Source organism: Periplaneta americana, chromosome 17, assembly GCF_040183065.1.
Source record: "Periplaneta americana isolate PAMFEO1 chromosome 17, P.americana_PAMFEO1_priV1, whole genome shotgun sequence".
Classification (NCBI taxonomy): Eukaryota; Metazoa; Arthropoda; class Insecta; order Blattodea; family Blattidae; genus Periplaneta; species Periplaneta americana.
In genome coordinates, this window is record NC_091133.1 from 14,691,260 (window position 1) to 14,712,955 (window position 21,696).

General features: G+C 35.3%; 1 protein-coding gene across 9 annotated transcripts in view; it reads left to right on the top strand.

Moving 5' to 3' along the window:
- Window positions 1-5,552: 5,552 nt before the first annotated feature.
- Window positions 5,553-21,696, top strand: part of LOC138693168 (zinc finger protein 708-like) — a 45,253-nt gene continuing 29,109 nt past the window's right edge. For 2 of the 9 annotated variants that reach the window (XM_069816874.1, XM_069816877.1), the window contains exons 1-2: window positions 6,080-6,308; window positions 16,429-16,529. In XM_069816874.1, coding sequence (XP_069672975.1) covers window positions 16,434-16,529 — 96 coding nt within the window. In that variant the 5' untranslated portion in view covers window positions 6,080-6,308; window positions 16,429-16,433. Of the gene's footprint in view, window positions 5,738-5,953; window positions 6,060-6,079; window positions 6,309-16,428; window positions 16,530-18,961; window positions 20,467-21,696 lie in introns of those variants that run through there. The other 7 variants (XM_069816879.1, XM_069816878.1, XM_069816876.1 and 4 more) reach the window with 7 other exon arrangements.

The window sequence follows — 21,696 nt, forward strand, 5'->3', positions numbered from 1 at the left end:
GAACGTGTGTTGTACTATGTCACAGCAAAACATCTTATGACTATTTCCAAGCTAATGTTTGTCATAAAAACATTAAGAGCTAATTATAATTATACAACTGACCAATAATAACTTTGAAATCAATATTCCAAAGTCAATCTTTGTTTTTATCTTCCAATACATGATACATAACATTATTCTCTAAAAATAGTGCTTAAGGTGTTTTGGAGAGAAGTATCCTATCCTATTCGCATCCTGTATCTCATTTACATATTATATCTAGAAGATGCAAAAACTTTTATTAGTCAAATTTGATAAATTAATTTAATAAAAAGTTTATATGACAGTGTTAAAAGAGGGAGTGTGTTAATGGTTTTCAGTTTCATGTTCAACTATTATATTTATATTCACATGTTAAACAAAACAAAAATGTGATATAAATATTGTGGTTAAACATGTTATTTAAACCGATAAACCATTACACATTCCTTTGGGGATATGAAAAATACTAGTTTGTGTTGATATAATAGGTATCTGCAATACCGATCGGACTCTGTTGGCATAACGGATACCTGTAATACCGATCGGGCTGTGTAACATGGGATGTAGTTCCGAATTTTGCCGCTATTTGTAACGAGTTGTAGTTCCGATTTTTTGCCGCCATGTGTCTCGATGTCGCGTCAATAGCATGTCGAAGGTAATACATTGAGTTGGGGGTTTTTCTATTTATTTGTCTATGCATAGGACAGTGAGTCTGTGACGAGCCCCTGTCACACCTTAGCGGAGAAGTGAGAAATATGCTCCCAAATTGAAGCAGCGGAAAGCCGCCATTTGTTTGGAAGAAAACGCGCGGGACTTCGAAACTGCTATATGAATACGTGTTGTATTGCGTATCCAAAGTTAATATTATTATCAGGAACAATACTTCCTTTCCGAGATACCTTTAATAACGTGTTTCTGCTGTCAGCAGAGTTGCTAGGTTTCCTGCGAGGAATATCGGGATATCAGAAGCTAACTTAAGACGTTAGACTAATCATCACTTTGTCATAACATTTATAGTTGCTTTCTGCAAAGTAATGTTCACGTCCTTTTAATGTAATATTCGCCTCCTGGAGAAACACTAAAATACGAAGGAAGCCACCGGCGTGGCTCAGTCGATTAAGGCGCTTGCCTGCCAGTCTGAAGTTGCGTTCGGGCGCGGGTTCGATCCCCGCTTGGGCCGATTACCTGGTTGGGTTTTTTCCGAGGTTTTCCCCAACCGTAATGTGAATGCAAGGTAATCTATGGCGAATCCTCGGCCTCATCTCGCCAAATATCATCTCGCTATCACCAATCTCATCGACGCTAAATAACCTAGTAGTTGATACAGCGTCGTTAAATAACCAACTAAAAAAAATAAAAAAAAAACGAAGGACACACAGTACAGTGAATACTATAGGCTCTTCCTTTTTTCTTTTATTAACCACGAATATGTTTTAACCATTCGCTACTAAATTAACTTAGAAACTTTTCTTTTTCGGAACTGGTACTGCAACAGTATATCTGACGATGAATCCATGTTTAAACATAGTTCACGCAGCAATTGTTTGTGTCTGTTATTAGTCTAAAATACGATATAAAAACACTATTTTTTTTTGCCACTTAACGCACCTAAAATACACAATGGTTGTTAATTGCGAGAGCAGCAACTAGGTACCGAAACGGATTAATCAATATTGAAGTAGAACTAGGGGAACTATTATCTTGAGAGTTGAGTTGCCTTACGGCAATCAGCTGGGTTATCTCACAGACTTACTAAATTTCCCCGCATTACCTCTATGTTTACAATGTTACCATTTCAGTCAATATATAAATAAAAGTATCGGATAATAGGAAGTGCAGACTAACTTTTTTAAAGTACGTTCTAGACTATTATCCCTCAAATCGCGATTTTTATCAATCTCGACCTCCTTTATCGGGATTCAACCAGGTTGTCAGGCTTGCATCATTTTCATAGGAACTCTGAATGTGAATATTCATAACCACGGTTCAGAAAAGAATAAATGTCTACTTTTTAATTTAATCTGTACGTTAAACTGCTGTATGAAATCAAAAAGAGTAGTAGTAGTAGTAGTGGCGGTGATGGTGGTGGTAGTAGTAGTAGTAGTAGTAGTAGTGGTAGCGGTAGTAATGGTAGCGGTAGCAGCAGTAGTGGTAGCAGCAGCAGTAGGTAGCAAAATCCGGTTGCGAAAGCCAGCTATAACGGCTGGGGGGACCATCTTGCTAACCAACCACACGATACCTCCATTCTGGTTGGATGGTCGTCCATCTCTGCTTCGGCGTATGGGCGTGAGTCCAGCAGGCGATTAGTCGGTCTGGGCCCTTCACGGGCTGTAGCGCCACGGATTACTATTATTATTATTATTTCTGTATCTTCAAATTCGGCGAATAATTATTCGTGTATGCACTGAAAGAACAGCTGTCTGAAGAAAAGGAAGGATATGTAGTTGTTGAAGGACAGTCACAATATATACGGTAATAACATAGTTTGAAAGGTAACAACTACCTTCGAAATGAGTTGAAACACTGAATGATTCATTGTAGGATAGAAATTTTCTCTGCGGTTTGCACCTATTCATTTTTGGTTAAGAGAATCTTTATTCAGAGGAAACCTAAAGCATAAACTGTCGTATAAGTACAATAGTTTGTCTTCTGTAACATAATACGGAGCAAAAATCGTCGTAGAAATTAAAGATTAACTAATCAGTGAAATGTAACAATCCTTCCTTCTTTATCTTTACATCCGTGTGCATTACAGCAATTAAAAATAGCACACGAATGAACCTGTGCTTATTGAACTCAACCAAACAAATGGCCGCACGTCGGCTGTTCAATTTGAGAGCATAACACTAGCGCCAGTAAGCGGTCTAGAGGTTATTTAGTAAGTCTATGGTCTTTGATGCAGTAACAAATATAAATGACACTCGGGAGGAAATTAAACGCAGAATAAATATGGGAAATGCGTGTTATTATTCGGTTGAGAAGCTCTTATCATCCAGTCTGCTGTCCAAAAATCTGAAAGTTAGAATTTATAAAACAATTATATTACCGGTTCTTCTGTATGGTTGTGAAACTTGGACTCTCACTCTGAGAGAGGAACATAGGTTAAGGGTGTTTGAGTATAAGGTGCTTAGGAAAATATTTGGGGCTAAGCTGGATGAAGTTACAGGAGAATGGAGAAAGTTACACAACACAGAACTGCACGCATTGTATTCTTCACCTAACATAATTAGGAACTTAAAATCCAGACGTTTGAGATGGGCAGGGCATGTAGCACGTATGGGCGAATCCAGAAATGCATATAGAGTGTTAGTTGGGAGACCGGAGTGAAAAAGACCTTTAGGGAGGCCGAGACGTAGATGGGAGGATAATATTAAAATGGATATGAGGGAGGTGGGGTGTGATGATACTGGATTAATCTTGCACAGGATAGGGACCGATGGCGGGCTATGTGAGGGCGGCAATGAACCTTCGGGTTCCTTAAAAGCCATTTGTAAGTAAGTAAGTATGGTCTTTGATGTTCTCACAACTTTCTCCTCTACGTCGTGGGTTTGCGCATGCGCATATACAATAACAGCTATCGGGAGGTGATATTTGATTATCATTTCATGACATTTTGTTCAATATTATTTTTTGCAAAGTGATGATTTGTTACAAAGTTATTAGCTGCATTATAATAATATAATCATGAGTCTGACATTTTGTTTTCATAGTCTGTATATGTTTTATAAATATTGTATGTATTCCCCAAGATCTTTACATTTTCATATATGAGTAACTGTGAATTTATATTAACTTATATTATGTACTTTCACTCAATTTTTACGCAGTAACAATATTTTTTCAATTCTATTTTTAATTACAAACTGAATATTTAAAGGAGCCTACAACAGTATTTTAATAACTTTACCTGTACTCTCATTTATGTATGATCCAGCTTTAATGTATAGCTCTAACACGAACATACCAGTGCATGGTAGTATTAATTAAAATAATTAAACTTAAAATAAAATTATTTGTTTTAAGTTCATTATGTTGTTTATGGTTATGAACACTTATGAAATCGTGCAGTGCTTCCTAACATTGGAACTCGTGTGGAATGTTATTCCACTCCAATTAATAGGCGTAATCAATGTTCTGAACATGAAATTTTGTGATATTTGTCTAGATATTGTTAAAATTATCAACTTGCAAGTAATTTTCAACATTTAAATATAATGATATGGGTTAGTTAACAAAAATTGGCAATTTCATAAATTCCAAAAAGATCCAACATCTAGCAGACACTGCTCCATCAAATCGTTCTCATTACTCTTGCACACTTTTAAAATTCTGTGCTTACACTTACACATAAACAGGATAATTAATTACACCTGAAAAGAAGGGGTATCAAACGTAGGCCTAAATCATGTTAATTAACTCTGTGTCACTGAACGTTATGTTCTTCTGAACTTTCGAAGCATTTGTCACAAGCTGACGACAGTACCCATAGGCCTAGTATCAAAACCGAAGAAGACAAAACTGGCTAATATGGTGGGCAACTTATTTGGCTAAACTAATCTCGAGGTACTCCCTTACACACCTTGCATACCTATACGAATCTGTGACAGGTCAGGTTTGGTTAGTTTAAGCTTTTATTATGCCTAAACATATACGATGAACGACTAAACTAGCGTTAAGGTAGTTCCTTTCGTACTCCGCGTATACATCTTGCATATATAAATCTGTGACAGGTTAGGTTTGGTTAGTTTAAGCTTTGTTATGCCTTGCATATACGATCAACTGCATCTCCGGAAAAAATCAAATTCAACGACTTTCACGTCCGAAATCGCCGAAACTACTTCAGTGCTAGTTTCACCATCTTATTGTAAATGATGTAGTGATTAAACGATTTAAATAATAACACCATTGTTTACCAGTACTTTATCTTGTGTAAAATCCTGTGTGAGCAACTGTTCTGTTATGTAATTATTTTCCAATTTTTTTCCGAATAGTTATGTTTCGTTAATTTTTATTCTATGACTCAATATTAGCCTTTAATATTAATGAACGACTTAAAATAATTTATTTATTAAGTTATATTATATAAAATAAAAAGGTTCAATTTTTGAAACGATTAGGATAATCACATAACGTCAATATTTCTCCATACCCAACTACATTAAAAATTATCAATTCATTATCTGCAATATAACCTCTTGGTACATGAGGTTAACTTTTGACACGTTAACTTACTGTTCAGTTAGGTGAGTATTTATTTGTTAATGGTACATGTACATAATTTATTTGTTGGACTTCCCATATTAATCACTGATGTGCGGCGTGTAGACTATAGAGAAATCGTATTTACATTTCACTGCTCTTCAATATTTCCTGTTAATTTATATCGGTGTGACTAATTCATGCATATTGTGCTTAGCTACTTATCGATATAAAAATATCGGTGTGACAAAATCACCGATAAAATCACATTTTAATTGTCACAGTCACAGTTGTCACAGATACTTGAAAATATCGTTTAAGCTCATCTCTAAATATTAATTTAATTTCCAGGTTCAATCCAGAACACTACAGTGAAATAAGGCGCTTTACCGGTAAATAACATTACTTCATTAACAATTCGGAAATGCCGACAAGTGAGCGCATAGACTTACTAAATAACCGCGAGTGAGCTTTCCTATAACAAAAATCCCAACGCTTCGAAAAAAATTTTTTTCCGGTAAGTGAACGCCTAACTTTAGTTGAAACATCAAAATAAAACAATGTTAAACAATGAAAGTCATTTCTTAATGATGAAATATAAGAATAAAATTCTATTCAATAAACAACAGACATATTGAGCCAATGGTCTGGAGTTCATAAAGCCCCAAGTATTAATATTTTAATTTAATTACTTCTTTAAATCGATCTGAAATTCATGGTATTTTTCGATTAGAGTCCGTGGTCACGGCTCACTGGATTGTAGAGGAAGCTGTTTATATGGAATCGCATGAACTGGAAGGTGAAGATTTGTTCCATTTTCAATTTAATACTTCATAGTGGTAAGTAGGCCACTAAGGCCGTGTCTCAAAGCTACATTTTCAGCTCAAGTGAACTAGATTGTTGACTAAATAGCCAGATGTGGCGTCAGAAGTTATGATCCAAAGCTACATAGTGCATAGCAATCAAGTCGGTAGTAGCTAGTAAACGAAAATGCATGCTTGATTGCTGACTTGTTCACTAAACAAACTTGGATACCTCATCAGCAATTGGGGTTATTAAATCTGAAAATGCTTTAGAAGTGAAATAATGTAAATATAATGTAGAATAACATGTTAACTTTGAACACTGACATTGTTAGTACCTTCTGTACAATGTTTTAAACATTATTGTAATATATTAAGTTCTTATCTTTTCCACATAATTCGTAATGAATGAATGAAATTCATGAATGAAATGTAATATATTAAGTTCTTATCTTTTCCACATAATTCGTAATGAAACTGCATTAGGACACTGCCTTCTTAATTTAATGCTGCACCGTGATGTCATGGCAGGGCCGCCGAGAATGGTGGGGGGCAAAGGGGGCAATTGCACATGGGCCCGTGAGCAGTAAGGGCCCGTCAGATTGTGCCAGATTACTTTTTATTATCACGAATAATTATTTACAGATACATACCGGTACTATAAAATTTTGTAAGAACATTTGTCACATGAATCTGATATATTAACCAACAATAGTAGAATTAATACAAATTACCACTTCATTATGTAAATATTTAACTGTTATATAATAAAATATCGGTTTCCCACGTTAACAGTCATTGACACGACACTTGACGGCTCCGGCATTTGCCTGAAATATGTTCCTGTCGCTTGTACTGAGCACGTTCAATTGGCTTGTCCTCTTAACTACCAACCCCTGCTGGCCCACCACAATATGCTAGTGGACTCTCCCAAATCCAAGCCGGAGGATTACGTTTCCTTTTCAGTAGGGCCTACATAGTATGTTTCGTGACGAGACTTTCGTCTTTTCGTTGTCGTTTGTCTAGTAAATTCTGTTAATTAGTATTACCAGTGGACAATGGACAAGTAGAATCATAAGTCGGGAGCTGAGAAGCGCAGGAGAGACAGAAAAATTAGAATAAATTAAGAAAGGGAGTAGAACTTTGTTTGAAGTCGGTGTGAAATTGAGCGACCTTCGAAAATTAAAAATTAGCAGACAAATTGTGTCATTGAATGTGTTGTTCGAAAACAAGAGCCTTTCCAAAAACAGAATTACAGTATTTTCAAAACTCAAGAATGGAGAATGTGTTCCCAGAGACTGGCTAGTGTGGAATGAAACAAATCAGAGAAAATAGTACAGTGACTGATTTGTTTCCCTCCACACTAGTCAGTCTCTGGGAACACATTCTCCACTCTTGAATTTTGAAAATAATACCGGAAAAGCTCTTGTTCCGTCACTTGGAAGGTAATTAGGCAGGTTGGGGGTACTTTTTCGAATAACACATTCTATGACACAATTTGTCTGCCATTTTTTACTTTTCCAAGGTCTCATGTTACTTGTCATGACTCAGAGTTAGGAACTGATGTGAGTAAATTTGTTTTATTTGCACATATTAACACATCATTTTTACTATTGTTTGCTTGTTCTGATTCAATACTACTGTTATATTTTTTTTTTCTAAACAGCCACAACCGTCAGTAGGGTATAGGCCTACACTTCTAAGTATGAACTGTCTTCATTTCTGACAACCTGAACAGACGGGCTTGAGATTGGTTCATTTTCTGCTCCTTCACTATCAACGCTCAATTTCACACCAACTTCAAACCAAATGAAGGAAATAAAAATGTATTCAGAGTAACAATGTGTCAAGAAAAACTGAGTAACCTTGGCCTCCTTAGTCTGGAGAGCGATCTTGCTAGGTCTTTAAATTTTGATGATATAATTGATGATTTTGCATCATTAAAGTTAAGGAGAGTTGTTTGTTGATGTTGGCCTGCAAGTCAGAAATTATAGCTGTTTAAGAATAGTGTTTTTTGAAAACGAAACGAAACAAAGGACAACGAAAAGACGAAAGTTTCGTCACGAAACGTACTATGCAGGCCCTACTGAAAAAAGAAGCGTGATGAATGTAATATACTGTATTGTGCTAATGTGAAGTTTTGCTAAAAGTTTTCAATGTAACAAAAGTGTACATTTTTAGATTCGTATCTGTGTATGGGGTTATTTATTTTGCAAATAATTATTATGGTCAGAATAATTCTGCAATGCTTTGGAAAAGTGGCATAAGTGAGTTTCCACAAACATTTTTTATTAATTTATTGACAAATTACGGAAAATCTGCTCTCTTGGGGAAAGAGACATAAGTATTTCTCCCATTACAATAATTCATACAGAAGAAAATCAAATCGACATAAACCAGTGTGAAAACAGTTTTTTTCCTTCTCATGTAAAATTAGCATTTCTGACTTGTGCCACTTTTCCCTAGCACTACAGAATTGGTATCGGTAACTTGTCATTTTTAACTTATTTTTTTGAATGGGACCTCAGCACAATATTGCACAGGGGCCCATGAATCCTGTCGACGGCCCTGTGTCATGGTTTTTAGAAAAATAATCTATGAAGAAGGCCGTGTTTCAAGCATACATGTCCAAAGCTCCCTAGTGTGTAGTTTACAAGTCACCTAGTTGCTAGTCATTAGTGTGTAGCATGGACTTGAGCTTTGAGACACAACCGAGTATTGCCAGTTTCTGCCTTCGCTGTACTTCTCATTCAAATCTTATTTGCTTATCAGAATTTTATATTTCATTCAACTTTGTAAGTGGATGCATTATTTGTAGGTGTTTACACTTCTTGACACCTGCAGAAATGATTAGAAAGTTTGTGATTTGATACTGGTACTGGCAATTAATTTATCATTTATAAATTCCATATTGTTGGTCAATTTCTTTCCAGAAAGACTCAAATATTCAATAGTGAAACCAATATACAAAATGACAGCTAAAATCTACTGGTGCTAGTTAGCCTACAGACACATAACTTTATTCACAGTATTGAGGAAGTTACGCATAACAGATTATATCCTTATTTGGAATCCAGGAATATATTATCGCAGTTTAAAAACATTATGGATTTAGAAAACAAAAATTGACAGGAAATGTAGCTTTTACATGGGATGAAGTGGACAAGTGAATTCTTTATGCTCGATATTTCAAGTTGGAAAGATACATATATTCTGTTTCATGTGAAGCAATTGACATAACTAAAAACACACAAACATGTATAATTTAATAAAGCAACAACGGAATTAAGTTCATATTGTACACCGCTATGGAGTGATGGTTAGAAAGTCTGACCGTGAAGTGAGTGGGCCTGGGTTCAAATCTTGGTTGGGCTAAGTTACCTGGTTGAGGTTTTTCAGGAATTTTCCTTAAACCTATTAAGAGCAAATGCTGGGTAACTTTGGGCGCTGGACCCTGGACTCATTTCGCCGGCATTATCACCATCTCACTCAAACACTAGATAACCACAGGAGTTTATAAAGCGTCGTAAAATGACCAATTAAAGAAAAGTTCATATTAGTCATCTTTATTACATATATTTTATTCAAAATGAAATTAACAAACAAACTAGAGTTTAAATCACACTAACATCACACTTTAAAACAATACAACATTGGTATCAATACAATAAGATGAACCTCATATTAGTCAGCCTTACACCCTGCTATGTTTTATTCAAATTAAATTTAATAAACGAACCTTTCAAAACTGAGAAGAGAAAACAGTAATGTTGAACTTAAAAAATGTAGGCCTATATTATTGACATTAATAAATCACAGGTTGAATAACTTTTACACTCTAGCTTATCAAAACCTAAAATAGAGGAACATTAAAAACATTTAAGAATCCAAACATTGAAAATAATATTAGCCTATATTACGTGATTTCATTTCCTCACTATTACAATGAAATTATACAAACATGTCAACATTCACATTAAGCCACATTGTTATACTTCTTACTCCAGTCAATTTTCCCAAGAATATCTTTCTATGCATTGTTCTTCATTTTTCGTTCTTTGCATATGGGTCAACTTCACAAACTCTCTGTCAATTGAATCGGTCATTGCAGAAAGGGGATAAGTCACGAAAAACGCGAAAATGAGTTAAGAGTGCCATTGCTTTCTCCAGACCTAGACACACATTTCCATACAGAAATGGGACAAATTTGCTCATTCTCAACGCAAAGCAGAGTACCATAAGCAGCGCAGTCATTGCAGAAAGGGGACAAGTCAGCGATCATGAATCCTCAAATGAAGTGTGTTCCTTCTCAACTACGTTGAAAATAATGTCCCTTCTTCAGTCAAGGAATTGTATCTTTTCTCTGATAACTGTGAAGGGCAAAATAAAAATCATACCTTAATTCGATTGTTGCTTGCACTGACTCAAATGGGGAGATTTAACAAAATCGTTCATTATTTCCCACAACGAGGCCATTCATTTCTTCCCTGTGACCGCAACTTTGGTGTAGTGAAGCGCTAACTAAGGAAGACAGACAGGGTATATGTGCCAGACCAATACAATACCTTGATCCACCATGCAAACACAAACAACAGATTTTCTGTAGAATCAGTTACTACTGATGATATTTTGAATTTTAAATACTAGCCGCCAGAGTATTACAAGAAAACCAGCTGCTCATTATACACACTGAGGAAGAAAGGGAAAGATAAGAATATGTTTTCTTCAGCACAATTCAGTGAATTTGTTTACTCTAAAGATGATCCAGGATGTGTGACTGCCAGTTTGTTCATTGGTAGTGAAATGAGGAAACACAGATTCTGTATGAAAAAAACCAGGTTCTGGATGCATAGTAATGCCTACACAAAAGCATACAATGGGAAAATTCCCATTAATACGAAAAAAACTTGGAGACATATCAAAAGTTAGGCAATACATTCCATTGGAACACACTTTATTTTACGAAGAGATCCTGAATTGTCCACCTTGTGACAAGGAATCTACAAATAACGTGATTTCCAAAGTCTAACAATACACTCTGTAACAATTGAAACAAATGATTTTGTGTAGTACTTTAGTGTATCTTTATTGTGCTCTCCTATATGCAGTTTTTAAGTATTAGTTTAAAAGTAGAGTTTTGATTTAAAACTGTGATATAAAATCACATATTGGTACATTTCTGTAGTAGGAATAATGATTAAAATGCGACAATGATTATGTAAATGGTGACAGTAATGTAGTAATTACACACAAAAACATCGTTATCATTGTAATTATTAACATTTAGTTTGATTTCAAATATTAAATTAGCCCAAAATTGTAAATTATATATTTTTTTCTTTTATATTTAACAATTCCTTGCAGAAAGGGGATAAGTCATCGTTCGATTAAACAACTTTAAACGAAAGTGTTTCAGATGTCAGATGTCTAACATGATGTATTAGACTTCACTATTCATAAACAAAGTAAGAAAAAATATTTAGAATGATTACTCCAGTATTGGAAGAAGAAAACAGTTTTTTATTGATTATCTCAAAAGTAAGATTTTATGACTTATCCCCTTTCTGCAATGACCGATTCAATTGTAGTCTGGAAATTGTATTTTTAACGTATCTCCATATTAGTTACTTTCAATTTTGTCCATGTGGAAACCTGAGATTCTTACGAGGAATTTTAGTCTGATGAAAAATAGTTTTGTTGTCCCAGACGTGTGAGAGTATAAAGTGAAGGAGGCAAATGGCTATAGTCATGATATTTAGTTAGAAACAAATGTTTGCCATGCATAATTTTAACGCAGAAAATACATTTTGGAAGATTTGCCTTTGTACAGATGAAAGATAAATAGTAATTAATATCATAACGTTACTAAAAAAAAAAAACAGTGCAGTTTACGCTATATTACTCTAACTAAATTTTTTATAAATTTGTTTAGTCTATCCCTGGCTACTTTATAATCTGTCCTCTCCATTTGTTTTTAACATAAAATAGCAATGATGTGAACTTTTAAACTTTGGTATGGATTTAAAGATTTTATATAAGCATATTTGCAGCTCATAGTGGCTTATTGTGTAGATATAGAGATGCATTCATTTTACCAAACTTCTTTATCTTCTAGTGCAAGATATTTATCTTTTAGTTGACAATTTAAATTAAACTAACATAATTATTTTGCTGTAATATAATAGTACATTATGCAACAAGCCTATAATGATAGTAATTAAGAAGCGAGTATGGATGTTTATGAAACGAGCGCAAGCAAGTTTCATAATTTTCATACGAGCTTCTTAATTACCATTATAGGCGAGTTTCATACGACTTTTTATGCTCGACCATATTTCTAACTTGAAATTATTCAGCTGTATACATTTTATTTGTATCTGACAAGATCGGAAGTGACCTTGTTCTAGATCGTGAATTGTGAGATGTGCGCAGACGCGAAAGTATTGATTTTTTCCGAGGAACAATAATGTCATTGACCTTCATGTAGTCCCGTTAAACTTGATATAGCCTTGATTATTGAATTCGACATTGAAAAACGAGATGACAAATTGAATTTATTTGAATATTATTTACAATTAACGCTAATTATTATAGTAACAGAACATAACCTTCTGCGATAGTATTGAATTTCCAGCCTCCGTGACTTTTCGCTAATTTTCTTTCGATTGCATATCCGAGAATAATCGATACTTGCGGTTTTATAACGGTACAAAGCTGACTTGTCATTGGCTGAACACCTGCAAGCTGAGTTGTGATTGGCTGAACACCTGTACTTTAATGAGTAGTTGTACTTTAATGACATGCATTAAAGGACTGCTACCAGGTGTATAATTACTACATTTCGGCATGGTCGAGCATAAATAATATTTATCCTAATAAGAATAGATTTAGTATCACTTAAAACAGTTTTATATTTTTGCAGTAAAACTCTATAATATATTACCATTATACATCAAGGAATAATCATTTCAGGTATTTAAGAGGTCGCTCAGGACTAAATTGGCGATGTACCCTATTCATTGCATTAATGTTTAACTTACTATTAATTAGTAGGTAGTATCTGTTACTGTTATTACATTGCTATATATTCTTTGCATGTCATCAGTATGAGTAGGCTATTGTTTCAAATGTCATAACATATCATATATCACATCATATCCTATCATATATCATATCATATCATATCATATCATATCATATCATGTCATGTCGTTCACACTTGTGGAGTAATGGTCAGCACGTCTGGCCGCGAAACCAGGTGGACCGGGTTTGAATCCCGATTGGGGCAAGTTACCTGGTTGAGGTTTTTTCTGGGGTTTTCCCTCAACGAGCAAATGCTGGGTAACTTTCGGTGCTGGACTCTGGACTCATTTCATCGGCATTATCACCTTCATTTCATTCAGACGCTAAATAACCTAGATGTTGATACAGCGTCGTAAAATAACCCAATAAAATAAATAAAAAATAAATCATGTCATGTCATATATCATATCATATGAAGAGTTCGCTGAAAAAACGATGAATGTCACAGTTTTCTTAAGGTTGATGTCATTATCTAATGAAATGGATCACTGCGAAATTTAATGTTATTCTTATGAAAAATGGTAAAAAGGAGAATTATCACCACGAATACAGTAATCCTTTCCTTTGTTTTCTATAGAAACAGCACTACATCTTGCAGTTATAGACTCAGTTATAGACCATTATCTAATCCTTAACAGAAATGTGACATTCATTGTTTTTTTCCCGCGAACTCTTCATATCATATCATATCATATCATATATCATATATCATATCATATCATATCATATCATATCATATCATATCATATCATATCATATCATATCATATCATATATCATATCATATCATATCATATATCATATCATATCATATCATCATATCATATCATATCATACCATCCACACCTGTGGAGTAACGGTCAGCGCGTCTGGCTGCGAAACCAGGTGGCCCGGGTTCGAATCCCGGTTGGGGCAAGTTATCTGGTTGAGGTTTTTTCCGGGGTTTTCCCTCAACCCATTACGAGCAAATGCTGGGTAACTTTCGGTGCTGGACCCCGGACTCATTTCACCGGCATTATCACCTTCATATCATTTAGACGCTAAATAACCTAGATGTTGATACAGCGTCGTAAAATAACCCAATAAAATAAAATATCATATATCATATTATAATCAATTATGTTGGGGCAGAACTGATGTTTCTAGAAATATTTTCCTTCCCACTTTTTTTGTTGACAGTGAAATACATTCTAGGGCCTACATATAGTTTCTATTTTTTATTATATAGCCTGTTATTCTATTACTGTGAGCTGTGTATATAAATAATACCTATTTTTCATTAATAATTGAACTTTTCCTTTGTTTTCGATGTCTCCAAATTGGCTGTAATTGGAAAGGAATGTTGTATAGGCCTAATGAAACATTAAAGTTTGGCTAGAGACAAAGTGAATGGGACATCACTTAAAAAAATCTTCTTCCTTTCAAATATCAGGCCCTAAAGCCTGTTACGATCTGATGGTTTAATTTTCATCTAGTGTTTCATCGAACGCCCTAGAGATCTCTTCCCATTTGGAGGATAATGAAAAATTGGTTTTGGGATTCTATTTCTACACATGTTCTGATAATGTTGTATGCGATACATTGAATGTACTAATTGTAATTCTTTCATCACATACTGATTATGGTTACGTTTATGATCCCTTTTGATATATTCTGCTGTGTGTATTTATATTTAAGCATGAAGCAAATTATAATATGCAATCTTAAGAAGGAATAACTAAATAACAAAAATAAAACTCATTAAAAAAGATTTGCCTGTGGGTTTTATGGCTTTTAAGGAACTCGGGGGTTCATTGCTGCCTTCACATAAGCCCGCCATTGGTCCCTATCTTGAGCAAGATTAATCCAGTCTGTACCATCATGTCCCACCTCCCTTAAATCCATTTTAATATTATCCTCCCATTTACTTCTCGGTTTCCCCAAAGGTCTTTTTCCCTCCGACCTCCCAACTAACACTTTATATGCATTTCTGGATTTGCCCAATCTCAAACATCAGGATTTAATGTTCATAATTATGTTGGGTGAAGAATAAAATGCATGCAGTTTTGCGTTATGTAACTTTCTTCATTCTGCTGTAACTTCATCTCTTTCAGCCCCAAATATTTCCTAAGTACCTTATTCTCAAATACCCTTAACCTCTGTTCCTCTCTCAAGGTGAGAGTCCAAGTTTCACAACCATTCAGAACAATCGGTAATGTAATTGTTTTATAACTTCTAACTTTCAGCATTAAAATAGATTACCTTCTTGAATATATTTTCCTAAGATGTGTCCTGCGAAATAAATGAACAGTGTTTATATTTTGTGTCACTGAAATCTGTGATTAAAGAAATTGCTGTTATAATTACTGTTGCACCAGAAACTGTCCTGCTGTTGCACCTCTTTTATTTAGATCTGTCATGCTTTAAGTCAACTCTACTCACAATAATAAATGTAACAAATATTTCTGTTCGCTATTGAGTTTTTGTTCTTCGATAGCTGTGAATATTTTCCCAAGGGCGTAATATGCAAGACTTTCACAAATATTTTCAATTCAAGTTTGCCATCAGTATTGTCCCAACGAGTGATTATTTTATGAGTGTAGTTATGTTTCTTATCAGTATACCTCCTCAAAATCTCAACCATTTCAAGTGGGACCAAATTGTAAAATATTTTTTTCTCAGGTCACTGTTAGACCTAAACAAATATCCCCAAATACATTGACTGTAAAAACCTTATAAATGGAAGCAGAAGAGTTGAGGTATTTAGAATACTCAAATATGGTATATGAAACAAAAATGGTTTAATAAGCAATTGACATGTGAATTGATAATATTTATACCAAAAGTGTCGTAACAGTGACAATTGGAATGTAATCACTGTCTGGTTTAAAAATCCGCTTTTATCAATATATCTGTCGTTTGAACTGGAGAAAGCAATGTTTAGGCTTAGTCGTAGCTCATAGTGGAAACTTAGTTGTACCACTATTTTAATTTTCTGCTGCTGGTTGATTAGATTGAATAAATTGCGTATTTCTAGTATTGTTAACCTAAAGTAGTGCATATATATACCCTCACACGTGTGCCTATATAAACATACACACACATAATGAAACAATGCCCAAAGGTTTGAAGCAGGTCTGGGATGTGATTCTTTACATGAAAAATATGCATAATCGAATTCATACCAACATACTTACTAATACTTAAGATATTTTAATTTTTTTTTATGGACTGTAATCAGTTCAGAAAAAATTCAAAGTTCGAGCAAAATAATATATTGTAAATAAGTCTTTCAGCAGCTTGCATTCTGCAGATATGTGTCAACATTTAAATGTCTGTTACAGTCGTGATGGATATTATGATCAAGAAGGAACCGGAGGATGACCCATTGGCTATACAGTCCAGTGATAACACTGATACAGATGAGAAGAAACCCTTATCAGAGGTAAATTTGAAAATCACTGTTTCTAATTTCTACATTATGCGACATGTATAACATTGTAGAATGTGGCATAAAGTTATATGGATTTATCTCCCAGTTTATTGTTAGCAGACTTTCAGTATATAGACTAAAGAGTCTATTTTATTGTAGGATATCGGTAATGAATTATGATATGAAAATTTATGTTGGCTAGAATGGAGCTTGGGTGATGTCATGAGATTGATTACTGTGATTACTTTTTGTATTTGCCGGGAATATATAGATGGCTGTGGATTCTGATGGTTAGGTTGGTATGTGTGTAATTTTTATTGTTGGTTGGTATTAATAAAGTTTGAATGACATTCCGATACAGCAAGTTGTGGATGATGAGTAAATCATTGTAGGCTATTATTTCTTGAATTTGAGTTCAGTAGCATTATTCCTTATTTCGTTGAATATGAATTGCGTTGCTGTTGCGAGTGGGGTAAATCAAATGGCTGAACATTGCAGTTCAGATTCACCTTCTGATTCCAGTTCTGAATTATCATATGACGAACCTGCCATAGTGCTTTGGGTTGGGGATTTTGGCGATGTTTTGAGATATTCATTTTTGATGTTATTATTTCAGGGTTTGGGAAAGGGGATCACGATTTTAAGGAAAGGGGTTTAATTTCTGTAATTTTTAGGGAATATTTTGTCCAAAGTGTAATAAATCTGTGTTCGAGCGATCAATTTCTGACAACAGAACCAAGGACCGTTTCTTATAGTACTGTCGAAAGGATAATGTTTGGCAGTCCAGCAGGGTAAATTGTCTCTTTTAACAATATGAGTTTGGATGATGTTAATGAAATTTATAAAGATTATAGAAACAATGTAAGAGACGGCAGGTTTCTACTCTTTGATAACTTAAATGAACCAGGTGACACAAAATGTGTAATTTTTTCCACAAATAATGATCTTCACTTAGGCCAGTCGGAAATATGGCTGATGGATGGCACATTCCGAGTTTCTCCTCCTATAATGCCACACATATTCACAATGCATGGTATATTTACATGGGACATGCATTTCTTTTTGTATTTTCTCTTTTGTCATTACGGGAGCAGTGCTGTACACACAAGTTCTTCGAGAAATATTCAATTTCTGTGTGCAGAGTAATTATAAATCTTAACCCAAGTGTGATTGTAAGCGACATTGAAATAGGAATTATGAATGCCTATCAAGTTGTTTTTTCTGAAGCCGCAGTGTGGTTATTTTTCTACCACCTTGGAAAATCCGTTTACAGGTCTGTGCAGAAGAGAGGTCTAACAAGATTGCATAAAGACGCTGAAGACGGGACCTTTCGTAATGCAATTCAGCAACTACTTAGTTTATCCTTTGTTCCAACAGATGATGTACATCAAGCTTATGAATTGTATGATGATATTCCTGAGACTGGATTTTATATTGCAGATTATTTTAATGCTATTTATATCAGTGGACGTGAACGAAGGGGTGGTAGGCATGCTGTTCCACCTCGATATTGGCCAGAATTGTGAAAATCAGTACACTGCTACATTAGAAAATCCATCTAGGACTATTAATGCTGTAGAAGGATGGCACAGCTGTTTCCAGCTAATGATTGATAAATGGCATTCTTCTTTATATTCAGTAATTGTAGAACTGAGGAAGGAGCAGGAAGATGTGTCACAGATGACTATCGAGTTAAATGCTGGTCGGAGTAGAAGAGAAATGCAAAAAAAAAAAAAAAAAAAAAAACAATTACATTATACAAGGGTGAACATACTGTTACAAACTACCACACAACGTTATGCAGTATATAAACAAGATGGATGTCTTATAGAATATCTTCGTACTTGTGGACATAATTTCACTTTGTAATACTGTATGTGAAACTGAAATATAAACAAGATGGACGCCTTTAGAATATTTTCTTACTTGTGGGCGTAATTTCACTTTGTAATAGTCAAACTGAAATAAAATTCCAGTATGTTAAAATACAGTATGTCATTTAATTCATATGGTGAAGTGCAGTATGTCAAAGTGCAGTATTTCAAATTGTATGTAAAAGCGCAGTATGTCAACTGTCTCGTATTGCAACTGCATTATGTTAAGCATCCTGGTACAATGGGCGGGATATGGAGGTTAAGATGATGAGGGTTTTAGGCATTTCACAATTAATCACAAAGTTCAGTTTAAGGATTATGTAACAGGTTGTTGCACTAACAGTATTAGGGGTTGTGGTCTGCTTTAAAATGTAATATTGGAAGGGGGAAAAGGATGGGTTCAACTTTGCAAAGTCATTTAGACGAGTATAGTATACACTAATGTTTGTGGAAATTGCAACATCAAGAAGGATACATGTGACTGAAATGAAATTGATACCACAGATTTAGGTACATCACAATACACAAATGATTAGAATTACAGAACTGCACCTGATATGTGACCGTGAGATTTCAGTATGGTGTGAAGCCTCCATGCGCTGCAATCAGCATCTATGCGTCATGGCATGGAATCAAAGAGGGCCTGGATATGTATCTAGGAAATCTCCCTCCACGCAGTTTGTATGCAAGTCCACGAGTGTCAAGAGTGTCAAGTGTCAAGAGTGGGTGCTGGAGGACCATGACGAAGAAGTTGCCGACCAATCATATCCCAGACATGTTCGATGGGCGACAGTGTTTGGCGAACTTGCAGGCCAGGGAAGCAGTGATACCCGTCGTTCTTCGAAGAAGGCTTTCACAACCCTCGCCACATGTGACCGGGCATTGTCCTGCTGAAATATGGCATGTGGAGTTGCCTGAAGGAGGGGCAGTACCTTGGATTCTAAAACCTCCCTAATGTAGCGGTTGCTGTTCAGATTGCCCTGAATACATAGGAGGCGAGATTGCATATTGTATCCAATGGCACTCCAAACCATCACACTAGGCGTTTGTCTGCTATGCCGCTCAACAACACGTATGCAGCCATCATTGCTAGGACAAGTTGAAATGGGACTCGTCCGAAAACACTACATTTTTCCACTCAGCACGTCAGTGACGGCGTTCACGTGCCCATTGCAGTCTGAGGTGTAGTTGGTTTCTGGAAAATGGAAGGCTATGCAATGGCATGCGAGCCACAAGTCCAGCCCTCAAAAGATGGTGACGAGCCATTGATGCCGTTGCAGTACTCCAATGTCGACTCAACACTGTGGAAGAAGCTGTATGGTCCATCATGGCCATGCGGACATGATGCGGTCATCGCATGCTGTGGTCCATTACGTAGTCCAGTACCCACTCGTCTCTGCATGCAACCCTCTTCTATCTACTGTTTCACACACGCATCACTGTCATAGGAGCATGCCCTGTATGAGTCGACATGTCGCTGTATGAAAAAACTGCTTCCCGGAGGCCAACCCTTCTGCCCTGTTCGAACTCACTCACGTGCTGATATTGCGCCCTTCTATGTCGACGAGGCATATCTGCACTAGCTTTCACGTTTCCACTTCGTTTGGAAGCACTGCACTGACTATGCAAGGCATAACACTGATCTTGCTGGTGACATAAGAGACTTCACTGTTGGGCCTATGTGTAGGCCTATGCCATCTCTCTGGATATGTAATCACTTATTGTTGGTACACTGTTCTACACATCTCCCGAGTTTGGAGTAGTTCGGGCCATTCTTTCTTGGTGTTGCACTTTTCACAAACGGTAGTGTATATATATTATATGGAGAAAAAATGTAAGTGAGGGTGATTGTGTTGTGAGTGCGTTTTTGAAAGATATGAGTGTTTCGAATGCTCGAAAAAATAGGGATGTGTGAATGTTTTCGTTTTCAGTCTGTTAAATACAGGATATAAAATCTTTACCAGCATAATCAAGAACAAATTGTATTAACATTATGAAACACTTTTCGGAGAAGAAGAAAATGGCTTCCGAAAGGGAAGATCATGTTGCGATGGATATTTTACATTAAAATTATTAATGGAAAAACACAGGGAATTCAACTTAGAAACATATATTGCTTTCATTGATTCGGAAAAAGTATTTGATAGGGTGAACAGAAATAAATTATTAAATGTATTAACCACAGACCATGTTCCACAACAACTTAGAGCAAACATATATAATATCTATAAAACAAATCTAATTGCAGTAAGGTGTGACAATAAATTATCGCATTGGACAGAAATTCATGCAGGATTAAGACAAGGCTGCGGCCTTTCACCGTTGCTATTTATTATATATTTATGAATCAAATAATTAGAGAATGGCAACAATTGCCTCATGGATATATACAACTCAATAAACATTTACAACTAGATTCATTACATTTTGCAGACGATTTAGCTCTGGTGGCATCCTCAGAAGATGAATTACAACGTTCAGTTTTTAATTTTAACAAAATTGGAATTAAATATGATATGAAAATCAATAAAGAAAAAACTAAAATTATGGCCTTCTGCGGAAAATACCCTGTGCCTAGCAAAAGATGTTTGGATTGAAGAATATTAGAAAGAGTCGATTATTTTACTTATCTCAGATACACATTATCTTTTTTCGATGAAGTAGACATTTCACAGAAAATTTCTAAATACACCAAAACAATGGGGATAATTAACACTATTATGAAACCTTCCCTAGTACAAAGGCATACTCGAATTCGCCTTTACAAGACCTTAGCGAGACTTGTACTTTTTTATGGCAATGAGGCATGGACATTGAGGAAGAAAGACGAAAGCAGAATAATGGCAAATGAAATGAAATTTATGAGATATACAGCGGGATATACGAAATGGGATCACAAACACAATGAAGATGTAATGGAAGAATTACAACTAGAACCTGTAATTAATCACGTAAAACATTATCATAACTACTGGATAAATCACCTGCATCGCATGCATAGAGATAGAATCCCAAAAGTCGTGTCCACTATCGTCCAAACGGGAAGAGATCTCTCGGTCCTCCAAAGAAGCGCTGGATTGAACATTCAACTGTGAGATCGTAACAGACCATTTGGCCTGATATTTGAAAGGAAGAAGAAGAAATTAATACCCATATTGTTTCTATAAAGGTTGTATTTCTATGAAGTAAGAGCAGCCCTTTATTTGTATTTTAAAGCAATGGGTTTTTTTATTTTATTTATTGAAGAAATAGGTTTTTATTTTTCTTGGTGGTTATGTATGTATGATCTTGTGTGTGAATCTCTT